Here is a 23,373-nt window from a genome sequence, read left to right on the forward strand (position 1 = left end):
CTTTACAGTTTTTACATTTTTAAAAATCTTTTAATATGTAATACACTGCATTTACTCTGACTTGTTTTACATCTGACCTTGAATTTACAAGATTTTGACACAGGCTTTAATTTTTTTGATCATGAAATTATACTTATATCACATTGATTATTGTATAACTTTAACAAACAATACATTTTTCCAAATCTAGTCTTGATTATAACTCACCAGTTTTCAGTTGGGCTTAACTCATGTAAGTTCTCAAGCTATTAAAGCATGTTTATCTCTTTCTTTTGAGTTTATCTCCTCCTTTTTTCCTTCTTCAATGTTCATGATTTATGACATAGTCCAAGACTTTATTGTAGTATTCCATCTTCAATTGGGAATTTCTTTAATTCTGGAACTATACTATCCCTCAGGATATCAGTATATGTACCATTTTCTTCAGTGAGAACAATAATTTCAGAGCCATTGAAAGTAAAAAAAAAAATATGCCCAGAACATTGAGATGAATGTTGTACTGTCTGATGAAGAATCATAGTATCATAGGGATATTTGGGCTTTGTCATTTTGGTATAGCCTTAAATGCAAAAATGATTCCCATTAATAAAAATTAGCCTTTATTTTCTATTTTAGTACTCTAGTCTTTCAGTTATTTTGCTTGTGACAAGTGTTTTTTTCAATAGCAATGGTTAACATCTATTTAAAAAAAAATTTTTTTTAACTTAAATTCTCAGTATCCTTCTAACTATAAAGGTTGCGCTGTAGATGAATCATCAATGACAACTCCTTCACATGCTAGTTCCTCTGAAGGTCTTTGCTTTGTTTTCTGAAGATTAATTTGGCTGTTTCAAAAAAAAAAAATTTCAGTTAATGGTTTTAATTTATTCATTTTTGCCTGCACTTTCTTTTGCAACAGAATTATTGTTTGTCCTGAGTTATTTGCACACAATTATACACATATTTCAGAAGAAAATTAGAAGCTACACATACAGAAAGGCAAAGATTCTTTGCCCTTTTGTTTCTCAATCACCTTTGGTAGATCAAGCTCTCAAAAGATCCTTATAATTGAATAAACTGAAAATTTTTTAGAAGTTGTGTTTGTTTCAGAAAAGCTGTTTTTGCATACTGTTTTCATGATTAGTGAAATCTAGTAACCATATCAAAGCTTTCCTTATACTGATATCACAACAGGGGAAAAGTTCTTTGGAATCACTTTACTCCTTCTGAAAATCAACATAAAAGAAAATGACGAAGAAAAGCTTATCTTGGCCATCTTTACTATATTTACAGGGCTCAATAATAAAGCTAAATCTTGTTCTTTCTCCCTTTACCTTAAATAGATGCACAAAGGTTTGCATATTATCCTGAATGATATCTCTTTTCCTATCACTATGTAGGCAAGTATTAAGAGAAATGTTTTATGGGAATGAAATGATGAGGACTCTTTATGACTTAAAATCAAGCAGGGCAGCTCAAGGATCCTCCTCCCCTTAAAGAGAGCTCACTTTCATTATGACTTTTAAAAGATAATTTCACCTACCCCATATCATTAAAAAGCAAAACCCTTGGGGCAGTGCGGTGATGCAGTAGATTGAGAGCCTGGTTTTAAATCTAGCCTCAGATACTTCCTAACTTTGTGACCCTGGGTAAGTCATTTAACCCCCATTTCCTAGCCTTTACTGCTTTTCTGCCTTAGAACCAGTATAATATACAGTCTTGATTTTAAGAAAGGAGGTAAGGGTTAAAAAAAAAAAGCAAAGCCCTTCCACCACTTGGTCCCCAAACTGTTCTGTAAAGTAACTGTCTAGATCATCCTTTGATGAAAGAATTCCTTCCAGATGAAGGAAGACATAAACCATTTACCTGGTTTGCTGTCAGAATCTTCAGAGAGGACATGAATCTTAAGTCCTGGCAACCCCACGCAGTAACTGATGGTCAGTTGGGACTATATCTAGAAGTAGTCTATCTTAGGTAAATCCTTCTAAAGGCTATTTGCAGTGAATGGCTGTAGCACAGAGCCCTTTTTGAAGTAGTGCTGATTTATCAAGGACATGACCTCTGGGAAAACAGGACACCCAACTCCATCATACCCAGCCTGGGGTGTAATGCCAAAACTAATATACATTTCAGCTTTCTATAATGTCAGCTACCTGAAAATAATATGGACATTTGAAAATCCAGTGAATGTGATGCTATTAGGCCCAACATCAGAGCTTTTCAGTAGAATGATTTGATTAGAATCAGTGGTAGAAAGGAGCCCATAGGGAAGAACAATGTTTCTGTGAAGGTCTTGCTAATAGTGGCTAAAACTGGTTTGATACCACTGAGATTCACTCTTCCAATTCTGCTTACCATAACAGGTTGGGTCTACAGAGAGTAACTGGCTACTGTTCTTGTGTTTTTTTGGAGTACCCTTGATAGATTGAAGGATTTTTTCTCTAGTACCCTATACCTGTGTATTTTCCCATTAGTTTCTAGTTGATAGCAACTAGCCAGCTGGAATTTGTTATCTCTGTGTGTGATGCAGCTTTCTGCCTGATTCCTTATAGAGTGCTGAAGCTGCCTTTCATGAAAACATCTAGTTTGTCTTCAATGTGTATCTCAGTTCATGATAGATAGATATATCGCTCAAGGACACTTACTATCACTAGTGGGTAGTCTTATCTTCCAACCTTTTAGACAGGAATGGAAAAAAAAAAAAGATTCTTTCTCCTCCTCCCTTGCCAAGTCAAATAAGCCCCTGAGCTTTCTTTTTAATCTGTTCAGGGAACAAGTGTTAACAGCTTAGGGACTATATCTGGAATCATTCACATTCTCAGCTAATGTTTTTCTTTTTTCTCCTTTAAAAAAAGTTTTTTATGTCTTTTTTTACATCACCATAATTTTTCCCATTATACCTGACTCTTTCCCCTCCCAGAAAGTCATCCTATTTAACAAGTAATATTTTGAGAGAAAAAAAAAATTACGTTCCTGATCAGTATATTTTAAAAGTCTGAAAATATGTGCAATGACAGCATATGTAGACCTCTCACTTCTGCAAGTCAGTGGAGTGAAGATGTCTTCCTATATCTTGCCTTCTTTCAAGTCTTGCTTACTCTTTGTGATTTTGCAACATTCACTTCTGATTCTTTTTCTGGTTCTTTTCATTTGTATTATTGTAATCACTGTGCATCATTTTTGTGGCTATACTTCCTTCACTCTGTATCAGTTTCCATAGCTCTTTCCTTGCTTCTTTGTATTTGTGACATTTGTCATTTCTAATGCCAAAATAATGTCCATTAAATTTATGTACCACAATATAGTGGGCATCTACTTTGTTTCCAATTCTTTGCTACCACACAAAAAAAAAATGCTGCTATAAATATTTTGATGTATTTGGGGGGTTTTTGTTTGTTTTGTTTTTGTTTTTAAATATCAGCGACCTTGACGATTTTTTGCCTACCTGTGGAATCTGGTAGAGAGTATCGACATTTTAGCTCCTTTAATTGCATGATTCCAAAATGTTTGTACTAATTCATGACTAGAATCATGAATTCTTCCTCCAATTTGTATTTTCGCCTTTCATCTTCACCAGTTTATAGTGTGAGTAAACCTCTGTTTCTGATTGTTCTGATTTGCATTTTTCATACTATTTGAAGCATTCTTATATGGTTATTAATAATTTGCTTTTTTTCTTTTGAGAACAGTTTGTTCCTATTCTTTGACCCACCTCCAGAATGTTTCTAAAAACTTGCATGTACCAGACCCTAATTATCTTAGTGTTAGTTTCCTATGAGTTTTTCATATGAGACACCATCTGATCTGAACCATTTCCTACTCTGACCTTGTCCAACCTAATCAATGCTACATTGTCAGTATTAACAGTGCATATCAGTGCCCTCAGAAAGAAGGGTCTCTTTCCTGCCTCTGAACACAAAACTGTGGCAATATGAAAAAGAATTCCAATAATCCTGCAGAGAAGGATAGTGAAGGTATACTCTTTCCTGAGTGGAAGTTAACTGTTCAGGGTTAGTCTCCATCACAGGTCTGGAGAATGTTTTAGTGAGATCAACAATTCTTTATATATAGAGATCCTTACTCTACAATGTTGGCAAAGTCAGGAATAGCAAGCCACCACAATCATAATGATTTTATACAGTTTCCAGTAATCTACTGACATTTTGCAGGTACCATTTGCCTTCTTCAAAGGTCACCAAGGATTATTATATTATTATAAAAGACGTTTGTATGTCAGAGTACTTCACATGCCTTCATCTCCATTCCTAGGGAAGAGATATCTTTCACTCTCTTTAGGACATGATATTGTTGAAGATTTAACTACACTAGATGGTTCAGATAACTCCAAGAGTTTCCATTTATCCTTAACCATAATAATCAGCATAGAAGCCACCATAAGCACCTATACACACAGGTACTTGTTCCTAAAAACTCATAATATATTTTGGGTGATAATACGTGTAAAACCCAGATTGAATTGCTTGTGAGCCATGTGAGGGAGGACAGAAGAAGGGAGAAAGACAATATGGATCATATAACTTAGGAAAACTTATGAAGAAATTTATTAAAACAAAAAATTAAAATTAAAAAACTCATAATATTCAAACCCACAATACTTTCCTGCTGCAGTCAGTTTCTATAACTTAAGCCTCATACTTGGAGTGTTATTCCCACCCCCACCTGAATAAGGGATCTCCTTTCCTTGGTGATCTTCTGCATCAAACCCCACCCCAAAAAAAGTATGGCTATAATTCCATTAAAATTCTTGATATGATATTAATATGGCTGTACTTTAAATTTTTTTGTAAGCTCCACCCCCTTTTCCAAGCCACAATGACTCTGACCTCTGACCTCTAGGCCTCTTTTATCCCCACCCTCTAGGGTCTTGAATTTAAATAGCCTGAACTCATGAGATCCTCAGCTCCATCCCAGTCACTAATGGAACTCATTCTAACAGTTCCTTATATCAGGATATAAAGCGTCTCATATGGCTTAGGACAACCAGGTGTGTTGGCAGAATAACCAAAAAAGATGAAAGGACAACTGAATTTAATACGGTTTTACTAGTATCCTCATGACCATCATAGGTAAGCCTAAGCCTCCCAGCCAATGGAGTTCTGCAACTGACAGATACTCTGCCTTGCCTTCATTAGACTGTACCCTCATTAGTCATAATAAATCAATGATTCATTAACTTGCTTTTTAAATTTTTCCGCAACCACCTAAATTCCTTAGTCAAAAAAAAAAAAACAAAAACATATCTACTTCCGGGCTTCTCAACAAGAGTAACTAAGAAGTAGTTTGGAGGGTGAACTGGAGTCTTTAATATACTAGCTCCAGGCCCCACCTCACTTCACTTCTGCTTTCAAACTCTTTTATGGTTCTAATTTCAAAAAGATTGAACTCATTATCTAGAAAAAGTTCTGCTTCAGAGGTTATGCCTTCTACCTAATGCCTATTCTTCATCTTCAGCATTATGACCCTTTGCACACAGGTCAATAAATGCATTAGGAAGTCTTCTGTCTTCAAGGCCTGGGTTTTAAATAGCACAAGTATTTTTACCTCTGCTTCCTCTTAATTAATTTGAAAATACACTTTACTTTCAGTCCTTGCCTTTTCAATGCATGATCTTCATAGAGATCAATGAGTCAGGTAGTATTTTTGGTGTTCCTGTTAAGTTACAGTACAGTAATTGTTTCTGGACATCCCATTGCCCAGGGCTTCTTCTTATCCCAGACAAAAAGTAAGTTTAGAGAAATAATGAAAAAAGATAGGCATGAAGACAAAGCATTGGATAGCATGAACCTTTGAACCAAAAGTTTCTCTAGAGAATGAGTTCAATATTTTGAAATTAGAGAGAAAAATAAGAGTGAAGAAGTAGAGCTGGTATATTAAGAAAGCCTTGGCTTATCCTGTTACTCTTCCTACTCCAAACTACTTCCCAGGGAGTAAGTGACTTTTGTTAGAAAGCCAGATGGTGAACTTGATTTTCCCAACAAAGGAATTTGAGTGGTTTCAAGGGATAAACAGCAAGCTAATGAATTCATTAAGCTAGATTAATTATGTCTAATGAGGATATGGTTTAATGTAGGCAATTCAAAGTATTTGTCAGTTGCAAAATTCCATTTACTGGGAGAGCTTACATCTGGTGGTCATAAGGATACTAGCAAAATTATATTAGGACCAAGGCATGACCCTTCAGCAGCCTCACCAAAATTTGTAACATTCAGAAAATTATCCATTTTAATTGTCCTCTCACCCCACTTGATCTTTCCCCCAACACACCTGATTATTAAAAGCTATACAAGGCTTTATATTTCTATTTGAGGAACTATTAGAATAGCATTTCTGTACTTCAAACTAAATTATAAAGCAGCCTTCAAAAAATTTGGTACTTTGTAAAAATAGAGAAGGTAGATTAAAGGAACAGACCAGGAAAAGGAGAATTAGAGATAATTAGTTAATTGGATAATAAGTTAAACAAACCAATGTTTAATTAATCCTGAAATGTAAATTATTTAGGACAGTTTTCTGTTAGATAAGAATGGCAAGAAAAATTGGAAAGCAGTCTGGTTTAGACCAACATCTTACACAGTATTCTAAAATAAATTCAAAATGGATATGCAATCTTACTATAAAAAAAAATTAGAAGAGAAGCTTCAGAGCTAGAGATAATTGTAATAGATAAAGTAGATAACTTTCAGTACATGAAACCAAAAAGCTTGGGCACAAACAAAAGTCATTAAGTAATGCGTTCATCTAGGATTAGAAGGGAAATAGCCAAATTTTGTGGGGATGAGGTAGGTGGATATTGGTATAGATTTCTTGGATAGGGTCTAGTATCTAAAATAGAGATAACCAATATGAATATTGAAACCAAAAGCTGTTCTCTAGTAGAAGAGAAAACAAAGGATATGACAAACCATTGTCAAAAGATGAACCATATGACAACCATGTGAAAGAATGTTCCAAATCATAAATACTAAGAAAAATTAAAATCAAAACAACCCTAGAGTTTGCTTACCTCAAATCCAGAAAACTAGCAAAGAAGACAAAAGATAGGGATAGTCAATAATGGCCTGGCTGTGAAAAAAAATGGGAGCTGTGATTTAGTATAAACATTATAAAAAATAACTGGGAATTATGCAAATAAATTGACCAAAGTGTTCATACCCTTTAACCCAGAAATTCCACTACTAGACATATTCCCCAAGGAGGTTATTGATTGGGGTGGGGAATGGAAGCAAGGTGGGATTTACATCAAAATAATTTTTAGTAGCACTTTAATTATAAGCAAAATATAAACATAATAAATATATTATCAGTTAACAAATTGAAGCATGGAAATATATGAACTAATGCAAAGTGAAGTAAACAGAGCCAGTGAAACAGTATATACAATAACAACAGGGTAAATAGAAAAAACATTATCCACAAAACAATACAAAATAAATTTTGAAAAATTAAAAAGAAAAACTAGGCCCCCAAAGAAGAGATTCAAGAAGACACTTTTCCTTACCTGTTTACAGAGGAGAAGAATCTACTGGTATGAAAAATTGTATGTATTATCAGATATCTTTTCAATGTATTGGTTAGTTTTCCTGGCTTTTTTCCCACCTAGTCTCTTTTTTAAAATATTCTTTAGTATATAAGATGGGCTTTTTTAGCATGGAGGGAAATGTATATTACCATTAGTATTTATTGGTGGATATATCAAGAAATTCTTTTGTAACCACTAGAAGAGTAATTTGTGTTTTTATGAGTATCTATAACATCCTGATCTATCCCAATATTGCAGCAATAATTTTAATACCAGTTTCATTACTTCAGCAACTTTGAAGGACCTCCTAAATTTAAGTTCTTAGAAATCCTGTGATTTTAAATTTCATTACTTAATCATCTTTTTACACTTTATTTAGTCATTCAGCCAACTAGCATTTATTAATGTCCCTATTATATTCCAGGCACTGTGCTAAGTGCCTGAAATATAAAGAAAGAGAAGACAGCCCCTGCCCTAAAGGAGTTTACAGTCTAATAAAGGAAATAATATACAAACAAGATATACACAAGATAAACTAAGAGTAGCCTCAGAGGGAAGGAACTCATTAAAGGAAGATTGGGAAAGGCTTCTTGTGGAAGGCCAGAGTTTACCTGAAACTTAAAGGAAGTCAGAGAAGCCAGTATGCAAAGAATTCTAGTCATTCAAGACAGTCTGTGACAATGCTTACTCACAAGAAGAAATGTCTTGTGTAAGAAATAGCAAAGGGACCAGTGTTGTTGAATTGTAGAATATGTCGAGAGAGGTGTAAGAAGACTTGAAAGGTAGGTTATGCAGGACTTTATACTCCAAAGAGAATGTTATGTTTGATCCTGGAGGTAGGTGACAGAGAGGCCCCGAAATTTATTGAGTAGGGGAAGTGGCGTGGTTAGACCTCTATTTTAAGAAGATCAGTTTGACAATAGAGTGGAAGATGGACTAGGATAGGGAAAGATGAGGCAGGATACGAACCAAAAGACTATTGCAATAGTCCAAACAAAGTGATGAGGGTCTGCATCAGAGTAGTGGAAGTGTCAGAGGAGAGAAGGGAACATATTAAAGAAATGTTATACAACTGATGGAATATAGGGAAATTGAAGGAAGGCAGGAAGTTTCATGGCTGCATAACTAGGAAGATGATGATATCCTTAGGCCATAATTGAGACTTTATGAAGGGGGGAAGATTTGGGAGAAAACAAAGTTCAGTTTTTGACATAAGTTTTAAAAAATCTGTGGGACATCCAGTTCAGTATATCTAATAGGCAACTGGAGATGTGGCAGAGGTCAGGAGGGACTTTCGAGCTTGCTAAATAAAATATGAAGAAAAGTTCTCAACTGAGAGGTTAAAGGAGGGGAAGTCATTGGAGGTTTGAGAAAGAATGAAACGGTTTGGAAGAACCACTATGAAGTGGGAAAACAAGTTGATATGGGAGGTGTAGCAGGGATCGCCTAGCAGCACTTGAGTATTGAACCCAACAGTTGAAATGGTGTAACAAATTTTTAATGGACCCAGTCACAGCATTTGTGTGATTTTTCTCTTTGTTCAGCACCATGTGTATAGAAGTAAAGGTATTGAATGGTAGGAGTGATCCAAGGCTGATGTGATGTTTTCATTTTGGAACAGCAGTGCTTTGGATATGCAAGTATACTTTCACACTAGATTAACCTAAAACATCCCTCCATAAGTAGATAAAACCAGATTGAGCTGGTGTCCCACATTTAACTTTGTTCTCTCTGAATTGAGTGCTAGATTTTGTGCCATAAATATGTATTTTATTGCTTTCTTATATTTTTAATTCTGCCTTTTTAAAGACTGATATGTCTTAAGATATGTGCAAAAGTTCCAAATTGTTCAGGTCCAAATTGTACAAAACAGACTAAAGATTTTGTTAGTGTGGGAAAGTCAACCTTTTTTCAGTAGTCGTTCAGACTCACAGAGTGTACTGAAAATGAAAAACGACACTAAGAACTGACAAGCTATTACTTTGAAACAGCTTAATCACAGAAAACAAAGGCTTCTTGAAGTTGAAAGGCTATGAGAAGGCCAGTTTTGTGTTTTGTTTTGTTTTGTTTTGTTTTAATTTTAAACAGCTGCTCATCATTCCCATGAAAATAACACTAGTAACAAATAAAACAATATAAAGTCTGGGGTTCTGGAGATTGGAAAAAGGTAATTTTTGCTGATGAAATTCAACTTGTACTTCAAGACTATACCAAAATTAAATGTTGTCAGAAGCCCAGGTATTCCCAAAAGATCTGATGATTAGAAAAAATGTTTTGAGGATTTTCTTTTTTTTACTTCCACTGGGTCTGGAACCCTTGTTTCCTTTGAGAGAATTATACGTTTTGATAAATTTTCTGATTTACTATGTAGCAGAATAATACCAGAATTACAGGAATTCCCAAGTAGTAATGGAATGTTGCTAAACCATGTCATATGTCATGAAAAGTTAGGAAATGGTCCCAAGAAAAGATAAACATGTTTTAATGACTTGAAAATTCATATAATTTAAACATTATTGAAAATATAAGGGTTATAATCAAGACTAGATATAGAAAAAAGGTACTCTTGAAATCCAATGTGATAAAATTTTATGGTGAAAATTGAAAAGTATGTCAAAATTTTGTAAATTCAGTTCTAAATTGTGCAAAACAGGTAATTAAAGTGAAAGGAAAACATGTTACACATTTTTTAAAATGTCATAGATGTAAAAAATTTAATGTTTCTATAAATCAATACATCTTTATTATTTTCCTTCATCCCAATTATTTCATATTATTTTATATGGTTCTCCCCTCAAAGAAACTACAATTTGGTCAGAGGAGTAAGAGTTACCTACATGCATGAAAATAATAACATCTAGCATTTTATATAGCTCTTTATGGTTTGCAAAATACTTTACATATGCTGTATCATTCGGTAATGAAAAACATTACTGATAGGCTTATTTAAGGGTTGTTTTCAAGTCAGAAGAAAAAGTTCTAATTTCCAGGAAAGTTGGATTATTTCCTCTTAACCAAAATGATGAGAAATGGCATGCTGGTATATCTCTGAGAAATTCTCTTGGATAAGCATTCTAGGTGGTAATTTAAAGAACCCTTTAAAAAAGTAGCCTAAAACAGATTATATTGTTTCTTAATTGATAAGTTGCTTTCTCTGGTAAGTGTAATAACATGTGTGTTTTTTTCTTTTGGTGGCTTTCTGAAAAGGAAAAAGAACTTTCATTTTGATTTTACCTTAAGGTATTAATCTAAGTTCACTCTCCTCCATATTTTTTGTGCTTTCCACAGGCTGGTCTTTTGAGTCTTGTTTAACAGTTTCTGCAGATTGGGATACTTAATTTATGCTTTACATTCCAAATTCAGTTTTTTGTCTTGGTGCTCCCAATATTTTTGCCCCCCAGGAACTATATTTTACCTTTTTTCTAGAGTAATGGGCATTTTGCTCTCAACTAATTTCAAGCTTTGATTTCACTGACTTTAAATTATAAAAATGGAAGTATGTATATTAGTTTGGGAAAGGTGCAAAATGTAGTTTTGCAGGTGATCATATATATAAGAAATTAAAAGGAAAGATTACATAGTCTTTTGTTACTTTAAGTTGTTCCTTTTCAGAGCTACAATATAAATTAATTAGCACGACAAAAACTTGCCATCTTTCTGCCCTCTATATTCTAAATCACAGGAAACAGCTTGCAAAAAAAAAAAGAGCAATTTACAAAAATTGTGAATTCATTCTACTTGGAAAAATAGTACGAGGATCTCTGGAACCCCAGAATTCAGACTTAATACTGTTGGAATTTTACAGTAAAATATCAATTTGTCTTTACATCAAGCTTGTTTGGAATCAGAAAACAAAGAAATCTACTATTTTATTTTTCCCCAGAAGAAAAGAGTTTAAGTTCAGCTCTAGGCCCCAAAGTTCTGCCACAAATGAAGCCTTGATACTCCCAATCTACAATGACATCTAAGTATTTTTCTTCGGATCTGGAAAGTTTTAATGTGGCTTAGATAGACAGACAGACAGAGCTCTATGTAATGATAATGCCCAGTTTAATGAAACCAAAAAATAAACCAACTATTTCCCACAATGGAAACAAATGGGAAAAAAAAATAAAAGAGAATTAGAAAAACCTAATCTAGAGGATGAACTCTTAAAAGGCCTGAGCATGGATTGAATAACTTCACTTCCCTACTTCTTAGTTACAGATGAACCTCTTATAGATGAAGCATCTTGCATTTGCACTGCTCTTTTTTCCCTCCTTTCCTTTCTTTCACACTGTTTACAGTATGAATGATGAATTAAGAGGATTATTCTGTACCATTTTGTGATGTCTTGTATCTCTCTACCCTGACCCTCTACATTTCTATCAGATCCTTTCAGCCTACCTCGGAGAACTACTCAGAAAGGCAGATGAGAATGGTAGAATCTCATATTACCTATCAAAGTAAATATCCCCATTATAAAATTATAAAAATGTCTTCCTCAACAGAGAATTTTCCTAACTGTAGCTTAGGAAAGCACTCTCTTTTGTTCTCAGTGCTGATATGCCATTTAGAATAGGATTGCCATTTTATTCTCAGTTTATTCTGCTTACCAGAGAATGAGGAAAGCTCTTCACTTGAATTACAATAATGAATGTCACTTCTGCCCTACTTTTTCCTTAGTTTGTTTTTCCCCCCTTAAATAAATTGAGGTCTGGTCTAAAATGGAAAATTTGATTTACTCTTACTTTAGCATAATATACCCTTCCCTAAGTGGATAGTATATTTGAAAATATCATATAACTGTAAAATCTTTTTAAGCAGAAAGGATAACAAATTAAACCTAATTTTAATCTGTCCAGCATTCTTGCCCTCATTGTTTCCAGGGTTATTAATTTTTTTTCCCAAGGACCATGTGTTCTTAGAGAAGAACTTCCTGGAAGTGGCTTCTCTTTTAAAATTTAAAAGATTTAAAAATAGACAACCTTGGTATCCCTACATTTGCTCTGATAAACAAGCCTTTATTGCTCTGGGGAAAAGACCAGTCATGGTGTGCACCTATCCGTGTATTTTTTTCTGAGCTTCCTGGAGTTTTGTAACAGCCAAAACTATATAGAACTTTTTAAAACCTATTCATGCCTAATAGTTCTCAAATCAATACTGATAACCAAATCTGACTTGTATTATTTCCTCTCCTTTCTCTTTGTTTGGTATGACAAAAGGCTTGAAGCATGTACTGCTTGTGAACATGCTGTGTTTCATGTGAAAGCTTTTTCTTAGCCTTTCTTATTAAGCTTGATCAAAAAATATTATTCAATGCGGAGAAGACCGGGCTTTAGGAAGAAAACAAATGAATGTATTTCTCCCCCCCCCCATATCTCTCATGTTTTACACTGGGTGACACATTGTAACAAGTGGAATTTATGGGCACTGAATCATATCATTCTCAAATGCTAGCCTGGTAGATAGCCATGAGATGTATAAACTGGAAGAGAAGCTCCCTTGTGCTCTTTTGTTCAAAATTCTTAGGTCTTGATGTGCAAAATGTTTGCCCCCTCCTATCATCAGCAAGATATATCCATAAAGTCAAATAAATCTCAAGTAGCATTTAAACCACAGCCTCACCCCAGAACCTGTTTTCATAAGAAGACAGCAGGAACAGGAAAACAAGCCCCCTTTCTGAATATAATGCTTTCTTCTATGAGAAGAAAAACTAATTCTGACATTTGTACTGAATTGCCAATGTTTGCAGGGTAATTAATGCATTTGACATTTCCTTCATTATCTAAATTAAGGATTCATTATACATACCCAACTTTGGCACAGCATGGGCATTGTTTAGCTTTTGTGTCCTCAGAGAATGAAATAGAAAATATTACAATAATATTACAGTAATTAAAGCAGTTTATGCTCCTCAAGAGACATTTAGGTAGTTCATTTTTTCAAATATTCAATATTAAAGCTTCACAGAGCAAAGGAACCTATAAAAAAGTCAAGATCTATATTGATGTGTTAATGTCCTATTAGTTATATTCTAGATTTTAAAGGTAAAACAATACAATTATCTTTACTTGGTACTAGTTGTAGGGGAAAAATGGCTACTAAAGAGATTAGTAAGTAAATCTTAGAAAAGGAGGGAACATAATGATTCGTGTCTAATACTTGGCTCTTTCTCAAGCCACAAAAGCCATCTCTTAAGCCTATAGGAAATAAGGAAACAGACCAGGAAAATTAATACTTTTCTTTCAGATGTTGAAGAAACACTGAGACTTATTTCCTGAATTCCCCATCTAGTAAGCACAAACAATCAATAGATCTGTGATCACATTTTTGTGAGTACTCTCCCAACAATTCCAATGGAAATTCATTCATGCCCTCTTATCCTATACAGCTTTAAAAAGAACTCTATCCCCTTTTCTGCCCATCTTAACTCTATCACTATAGAGATATAAGGGAACCACAGGGGACTGAAATTCATTTTTATCTTCATTTCTTGGGTTGGAATGTCTAAATAATTCATCAAATGGCCAGCTTACTGGTGAGCCATTCCATTCCTAGTTAGGCTAGTCCTTGGGAATCAAATATAGTCTGTTGTGAGACCACACTAGTCTTTTCATCTTGATAAAATCTACCAGAAATGTGTTTCCTGCCTGAGTAGCCTTTAAGAACTCAGAAATCACTTCACCACAATGAGCCGTTAGTATAGGACTTGGTGGAGATGACACTTAGTTCACAAAGGCAGAGTGCAAGCTTTGACAAGTTCTATTATGCTATAAAGTCTGAGTATGATCTCATAAACAAACTTATCAACTTTTCTAGGATCAATCTAGCTAATTACTGACCACTTGGGCAATAAATGCTTTTAGGAAGCAATGTAAATACAGTAAGTCCTCTGTGCCCTCCTTACACTTCCATGAGTAGCAAGAAAGGGGAACCAAATTTAACAATTTCACTTTGAAGAAATTCCCAATATATATTTTAAAATAATAATTTACAGAATATCAGTAGCTTTATTATCTTATTATCTCATTAACTGAGATAATTCTCTTTATATTCCTCCATAGAAATATTTCTTCAAGGACAAAACAACCTTGAAGAAATTCATTTTTAGTCTTGATGCTCGTAAGCTTTTTGCCACAGATACTCTACTTTGACTTTCTAAAGTAACACTAATTCATGACTTGCTTTCAACTAATCTAAAACTTGGTTTTATTCATTTTAAATTATAAAAATGGAAATCTGTGTGATATTACTAAAAGTTAGGAGAAGGCAGGTGTTAGAAAATAGTTTTGAGGAGAGGATAATTAATCCTATTATACATAAGAAATCAAAAGAAAAGATTACAGTCTTTTGTCATCTTCAGTTGTGCCTGCCCAGAGCTGCTATTTAAATTGAGAAACAATATAACCGCTGGCTTTATTTCTATCCTCAATATTTTATACCATAGAGATGATACATAGACAAAAAGATACATAGCTAGATCGATTGAACTTTAGATCGACTTCACAAAACTTTTTTTTATCTGTGTAAAAGCACTAGAGAGTGATATTTTCTATAATATCTTACTTAGAAAAACATAGTTTCATTCAACCTGGCAGAAATCTAGACAAGATTTCAGCTAATGTTTGAGCCCCTTTTCTGAATAAGGAAAAAAAGAAAAAGAAAAAAACACAACCTATTTAGAATTTGGAAGGCATAGAGTATCCATATCTAAATGATCTTGCCAATCATATCAATAATAGCATCTTATAAGGTCTCTGATCATTCATAAGGTATGATATAGGACCTGGATCTTTTCACTGGTAGAGAGCTAATAGGTGAGAAAATGCCCTCTATCAACTCAAGTAGCAAATTATATTCTTAGAGAGTTGCCTAGAGCCCTGAGAAGTTAAATATGTTATATATCATTATATATCAAAGCCGGGACGTGGACTCCGATTTTCTTGACTTTCAAGGCCAATTTTTATCCACTCTGTTACTCCTGTCACCCATTGTAATTCAGAATCCTTTATTATAGCTTCTCGATGTCGTCTGCATGAATCTTAAGGTGCAGCTTGGCTGTTGAAATTTGAGCAACTTCCCTCATATTTTGGTGTATTCCCCATATTTAATATTCACCATACTAAATATGTTGTTATTCTCTCTTTTTTCTATGCCTTGCTCAGGAGAGAAATCTTAATAAAGAAAATGTTACTGCTACAATAATCTTTACTATGAATTGAATTCATATTAATTTTCACCACAATTGATACCCAGTTTGAGAGATGGAAGAGTGAGAAGGAAATGGTGATTCAGAGGGAACACGACCTTCCAAAATATTTACCATATCCTAACATTAACTCTTAAACAAAACAAAACCAAAAAAACCTACCTTCCATTAGAATTAAGACTATCAGTTCCAAGATAGAAAAATGATACAAGCTAGGCAATGGGGGTTAAGTGACTTGCATGGGATCACACAGCAGGAAGTATCTGAAGCTAGATCTGAATCCAGGACTTACTGTCTCCAGGCTGGCTCTCTATCCACTTAGTTACCTAGCAGTTCCCCTAACATTAGTTCTTGGTTTTGGAATACTCAAAGCATTTGCAAATATGATCACCTGACATTTTATATATATGGCCAAGAAAGCATCTAGTAACTGAATTTCCCTGCAATTACTAGATATTGCAATTGTTGAAGTAGAAAGGAAAAACCTAGTTCTCTGCTTAAAATTCAAGACGATGTGTGCTATAGAAAATGGTGTAAAAACAAAAACCAAAAGTATAAGAATCTTCCCCACCTTATCCAAAAACGTGGAAAAATGGGCAGATAAATGAAGTGGAAAGAATATGAATTGTTTAGATATTTTATCTGAAGATGCTTTTTTTTTGTTATAATAATGACAAGTTTTTATGTGTTTTGCTTTGCAGCCCAAGGGCCCATTGTCTATTTTGGAGTTTTGATGATCTCTCTATACTCTATGATCTCACGACATAATGCTAAAAATACTATGTTTGTCCTCTTATAATCTATCATCATGGTATGGAATTGACATTGGGTAGGGTAGGAGTGACTTTTTTTAAAAAATGCAATTCCAGGAGAGCACAGTCAATACTAACCTACAAATAACTTTGAGTGTGGGTTCAATGTTTGTCATGTAAAGTCTAGCTAAGGTGAAAGATAATTATCACCACAAGATGATGAATTTCTTTGGCTACATCAACTCATGAAACAACCTTTAGGCATTTACAGTCTGAATTAGAAGAACTTTTACCAATGAAACAAAGACCTTTTGAATCAAGTATTTTAAGTTACAAAATTAAATAAAAAAGTGACCTCATTGAAATGCTTAGAGATAATAAAAGAGAATTGTCTGTTTTATTTTTCCTGGTTTTTTTTCCTTCTTTAAGTAGCTGTTACCAAATTTCCCTGAGTGAAACCATTTACACTTTCCGAAAAAACTCTCCATCACTTGACTAATATTGCAAATAATGAATTTAAAATTAACCAGGCAAATTTCATTTCACATTATCGACCTTTTGAGGGCTTATTATTTCTGAATGTAGCCTTAAAAATTTTTTTAATGTCTTTTGGTAACATTTCAAATGAGAAGTGCTCTACTTTGGAAGCCCTTGCTCTTGTTTTTAGCACTGAGATTTACATAGGTTATTAATCAGAAATATTCTTGCAGTTTTTTACCTTTCCTGAAGAGTCAGGAAGAGTATAGCTATCTTGCTCTTGGTATTCTTCATTGTTGAGTAAGTTGGAGATATGCAGGTGGAATTTACCAGCCAAAATGATAGTTATTACTGCCTAGTTGAAAGACTTAATCATATAATTATGTTGCTTAGCGCATATAAAAGAAATAATGTGAGGAAGAATTGGACTGTCATAATTAACATCCTCCAAATCTTTGTTACGGCTTGAAGTGATTTTGTTTCCTCAAATGATCTGCCTGCATAGCTACTCTGATCAATCCTTCTAAGTTAGGAAGACCAGGCATGGGCACAATGTTGTAACTATTGACTAGCCTAGTCAAGCTTGGAGATGCATATCACCAGGTAATTTCCAGGGTGTTGAATTTTTTTGTCTGTAATAACTTTTGAAAATCATCTGCTAAATTGTAGCCACAGAGGGCCCATAATGAAGAAATCACAAATCCTTGAAAGGACTCTAAAAATCATAGATGTCATCACAGAATCAAAACATTTTAGCGTTAGAAGGGACATCAGTAGTCATTTTGTCCAAGACATGTCCAAAGGAATCCTCCTTTATAATACCCCTCAACAGGTATATTCAGCCTCTTTTTGACATCTCCAATGAAAGTTAACTCACTACCTCCTGAGAGGGCACTTTCTACTTTTGAACGTTTTCACTTAGTGTAAGATATTTTTCCTGAAATACAGACTAAATTTGCTTGTGAATAACTTCTTGGTCCTGTCCTTAGGAGCCAAATAAAAGCTTAATCCCTCTTCCACATAGGAACCCTTCAAATATTTGAAGGGAACTATCGTGTTCTCCTTGAGTCTATTCTTCTTCAAGCTGGACATCCACAGTCCCTTCGACCAGTCTTCATATAGAATGGACTTAAGACCCTTCATCAACCTGGTTGGTTGCCCTCTTCTGGATACACTCCAGCTTATCAATGCCCCAATATGGCACCAGTAATAAAAAAAACAGTAATACAGATGTAAAACTTCAGAACTCCCAGATATTTTTCAGATTGTTTTCTAATCATGCCTTCCATATATTATTATTTGTGAAGCTGATTTTTTGAAACCCAAATATAAGACTTTACCTTTATCTCTACTGAATCACATCTTCAATTGAGACCAATACTCTTTCTTGTCATATGTTTTTAAGTCCTGTGGCATTTATTCCTCCCCATTTTGGCATCTACAAATTGAATGAGCCTACTATTTGTACCTTTGACCAGGTTTTTGATAAAAAAAAAATATTAAATAGCATAGTGCCAACTATGGATCTTAAGGTCTCTGGAAACCTCCTGTCTTTTTGACATTAAACCATTAATAGTTAATCTTTCAACCAGTTCTTACTATCTAATTGTATTATCACCTAATTCTACATCTTTCCATCTTTTCCACAAAGATAGGATGAGATATTTTCTAGGAACTGAAGTTATTGGCCTGAAAATCACATCATTTGCCCTTCTCTAGTGCTGCCGTACTTCTCCTGTTCCCCATGACCTTTCAACTACCATTGACAATTAAGTGTGTGAGCAGTTATTTTCACCAGTTCTTTCAAACCCTGAGAATATTCTTCAGATTACTTAAATTTATCAAGGACAACTGGGTTCTTACATGCATCCTATCTTGGAGATTGTTCCCCATTAGATCTTTGCATTCTCATTTCTTTTGCTTTCTTTCATTCCCACAAGTCATTCACTTTGGCAAAGAAAACAGGAACAAAACATGAACTGATTTCTCTTCTCTCCCCATTGAGTAATTGTGCCTTCTCTTCTTTTGTTTCTTATCTTTCTCCAAAATAAGCTTTTAATATATGTTTGTCTTTTTCACCTTTCCCTATCAGCATCATCACATTTGAAACTGCTAGTACTTCTGAAAGTACTTTTATAGTACTGTGCCACATTATTAAGTTCATCTGCTAACTGTCCTGTGTATCCATATCGATCTCTTTAAAGGGCAATCTTCCTTTTCTTTCTCCCTGTTTTTGTTTCCTGGTGAATGCTCAGAATGTCATTCTTCAGTTTGCTCATCCCTTCTAGGCTGACTTCCCACATAGAGTTAAAACTCTAGGATCCTATTTTCATAGGATCCTATTTTCTTTTTCTCCTATCTCTCCAAAATCTATTTTCCCAAAATCTTGGGTGCAAGTCAGTGTATGCCCAGCTTTCTCTTCGCAATCATAAACTTTTGGAGGGTAAGTCTCCTGTTAAATCAGACTAAAATCCAGAATAGAACTTTTCTAAGGGGTTCTTCCACCTTTTAAAGGAAGAGGAGAAAAAAGGCCTTATATCATAATTTGCTGAGAAAATGTCCTCAAACTCATCATACCCAAAACAGAACTCATGCTCTATCACCTCATATAAGCCAATAAGTTGCCAAATAATATATTTTCTACCTGAGTATCTCTTGAATCTAATCTATGAAAAGAGATTCCCTCTACTCACAGAGCTACTACCTTAGTTAAGGTTATTAGTACCACTTCTCATCTAGATTATTACAATTACCTTTTAATTAGTTTCTCTGTTTCAAGTCTTTCTCCTCTACAGTCCAGCACCAAACACAGCTGCCAAAGTGATTTTCCAAGGCAACTGCCAAACTGACTTCTCTTTATCACAGAAGTGACCATGTTACTCCTCTACTCATTAAACTCCAGTGGCTCCCTAATGTATCAGATCAAGAAAAATTTATGTTTGACTTTTTAAAAAGCCCTTTTAAATAAGGTCCCAACTTCCAACCAGATTATATATTATCTATCTTCCTATACTTTCTGGCTCCAAAATGATTTTCTTTCTCTTCCTCAAACCTGGTATTCCCATCTCCCATCTTAATTCCTGGAATGCACTCCCTCTTTATTCCTTTATTGTACCAAAAATTATTTTTTTTCTGTTCCTCACACATGAGCTCCCATTTCCCAGCTTAGTACCTGAAATATACTCCTTCTTTACTTCTACTATACAGAGTATCTTGCTTCTTTCAAGATACAACTCAAGCACATCACTTTCATGAAGCCTTTCTTGATTCCGCTCTACTGCTAGTATGATGTGGGGCAAGGGAAGGTAAATACAACCACCTTATATTTATATTTATTATATATTGTTATATAATTATATATGATCATGTTCTCTCCTAATAAATTGTAAGCTGGGGGCGGGGGTTCTATCCCCATTGCCTAGCAATGTACACAGCACCTAGTAAGTGCTTATTGAATGCATGTTGATCAATTCATTGAAAATAAAGTTCATTTTCTATAAGGTCCCTCTTAAAACCTTTCTATAAGGTCCCTAACTTAAAACCCACTGATATCATCTCATTCTCTCCAATCAGGCAGTGACTATTCTTACCAAGACAACCCCCTCAATATATATCCTTGATCTGTTCCCTCTTGCCTTATACAGATAGCCTCTGTCTCTCTTTCTCTAATATTCAATCACTCCCTATCTTGTGACTCCTTTCCTACTACTCACAAAGATGCCCATGTCTTTTGCTTCCCTCCAATCTTGGTGGAGGTAAAAAAATCTTCATTCTTTCAAGTTATCCTCCTATATGTCTTTTTTCATATCTAAATTCAAAGAAACAGCTGTCTACATTTAATATCTTATTCTTCCTTTCAGTCTTCCATTACAGCCTGACTTCTCACTTCATCTCTTAGTTAAAACTATCCAATTTAGCAATGATTTCTTAATAGCTAGAAGGATCTCTTCTGAATCCTTATCTTGCTTAACCATTCTAGAAGAGAGAAGAAAGAAGGGATGCATTGGGCAAATGGCCAGTAATACAATTATTTGCTCTTAGACATGTGCACTGATGGGTTCAATGAATGAAAAATAAAATATCTATTACCCCTTGTTTTTGACACTTGAGAAACTAAGTGCTATATGTATAGATAAAATATGGAATCAGGAATATCCAATTTCAGATCCCTGTTTCTAAAACAAAGAATCTAGATGATTTTTCAAGTTCTTGTTCAACCTCTCTACTATTACTAGCTCTGTGATCCTAGGTAATGGGTGTGATCTTGGTAATGGGACTAATAATAATAATACCTGTTTTCCAGAGATATTGACAGGATCAGATAATACATTTTACACTTAAATACCCTTTCCTTTAGATACTAAGACAGTATCTTTCTGGGTTTTTGTCTCTTGGCCCTTCTTTTACTATATGCTATCTCCTCAATTTCCTTTGTTGGTTCATCATCCCTCCCTAACCTTGACTATCTCCAGTGTTCTAACCTTGACCCCCATCCTCTGTATATATAAGTGACCTCATCCACCCTTGTGGTTTTAATTATCATCTCTATGGAGATAACTCCCAATTCTAGAGTCTCCCCTTGAGCTCCAGTCATGCATTTCTAACTACTTATTGTATAATTCAATCTAATTCTTATAGGCATCACAAACTCAACTTATGCAAAACTGACTCATCTTCCTCACAAAACTGTCCCCTTTTTGAACTTCTCTTTTTCTGTAGAGGGTACCACTATTCTTCCAGTTACCCATGTTCACAGCCTCAAAGTTATCCTCAACTACTCACACATTCTCACTCTTATCTCTTAAATTCATTTGCTTCTCAGTCATATGGCCACCACTTTAGTTCAGGCCTTTTATCACTTGTTATCTAGACTAGAGTGATAGCTTCCTGATGGGACTTTTTGCCACAGGTTTTTCCCCCATCCATCCTCCATCTGTCTGTCAAAGTGCTTTCCTGAGCATGTCTGATCATGTCATTCCCTTTGTTCAGTGTCATTCCATTTTTTCCCTATTATCCATAGAGTCGGAGATAAGTTCCTCTTTTTCATTTTTGAAGCCTTTCACAATCTTACCACTCTGCCCCTCCAATCTTATACATGTTTCCCTATCCTACACTCTCCAGTCTGGTCAGACTGACCTCCTAAAACCCAATCTGGTTCACCACAAATGAGCCTTCCTCTCCTTTCTCTGCACTTTTTGAAACTGTTGTCCCTCTTACCTGGAATCCCTTTTAAAATTACTCATTTCCTTCAAAACTCTACTTCAGCATCACCTTCAACATGAGGCCTTCTCTAGTCCATTCCCTCACCCCAGCTTCTAGTGCCTTCCCTCCCCAAATATATTTATCTTGTAGTGATTTTGTATATAACTTAATTCTAAACATCTTCTCTGTTATAATGTATATTTGTTGAGGGTAGGAACTGTTTTATTTTTTATTTGTGTATTTTCATCACCTAGCACAGTGCCTATTATATAGAAGATAAATGTTTGTTGATTGGTTGCTTAAAATATTTATGAGGATCAAATTCATTACTGCTGATAAATTTCTCTCTCATTGCTGAACTGAAGAAAGAATTATAAACTGGCATTTATACCTTTTGAGTTCTTGATGCATGCTTTATAGCCAATTTTTTTTTCTGGACTCACTTTTAAAGCAAATGTTAATTCTGTGTTTCCCTTGCTCTTAGCCCTGATGAAGAATCTTCCCAAAAGTTCATTCCTTTTGTTGGGGTGAGTATTTCTTTGACATGGAAATTGGAGTTCAGTATGTTTCCTAAGATGGTTGCCCTTCTTATGTCATCCGTAAATTGTAGCCAAACTGCCAGGATTTCCATTATAGTCAAATAGCCTTGTGAATTATCTTTCATGACTCAAACTCAAAAACTCTTTTGTTTTCTTACTCTAGCAAACTGTGGCACAAGTTGTTCCCTGAGACTTCTACTCGCATAAGGAATCTAAAATGTAAAAAGCATTAACTATTACATTTCCTGGGTAAATCAGAAGCTTCTGTTGTACATATGTACTACATATGTGCTACTTTGGATCTCAAAGCAATAATATTGTTGTTGTTGTTTTTTTTAAACTGAGTCTCTATCTTTCTGGGGCTAAAAGTGCAGTGGCCACTCACAAGGTTACTCTCAAAACTGATCAGCATGGAAATCTTACCCTACTCTATTTTTTTAACTTGTTCTGATTTACCCTATATTCTTACCATATTGGTGCCAAAATTAATGCAAACTCCCTACTATAGCTCAGCAATCCTGAATTTAAGTGATCTACCAACCTTCAGCTTCCCTAGCAACAGTAACTACAAGTGAGCATCTTAATGACTGGCCTCAGACCATCATTTCATATGTGTAGAAAGTACACTCCTCAAGAAACAAATGAGAGGATAAACCTGTCTGTGTAATCAAACTTTCTTTTTTGAAGAGTTTT

The 23,373-nt window shown here is 34.7% G+C and overlaps 1 protein-coding gene across 13 annotated transcripts in view; it reads left to right on the top strand.

Annotated features, from left to right (window-relative positions):
- The window catches only part of PACS2 (phosphofurin acidic cluster sorting protein 2), a 414,540-nt gene that overhangs the window by 367,031 nt on the left and 24,136 nt on the right, over positions 1–23,373 (top strand). For all 13 annotated transcript variants that reach the window (XM_007473322.3, XM_007473321.3, XM_056821215.1 and 10 more), the window contains one exon: positions 22,626–22,668. In XM_007473322.3, the coding sequence (XP_007473384.1) occupies positions 22,626–22,668 (43 nt within the window). The remainder of the gene's footprint in view (positions 1–22,625; positions 22,669–23,373) is intronic.

Source organism: Monodelphis domestica, chromosome 1, assembly GCF_027887165.1.
Source record: "Monodelphis domestica isolate mMonDom1 chromosome 1, mMonDom1.pri, whole genome shotgun sequence".
Classification (NCBI taxonomy): domain Eukaryota; kingdom Metazoa; phylum Chordata; class Mammalia; order Didelphimorphia; family Didelphidae; genus Monodelphis; species Monodelphis domestica.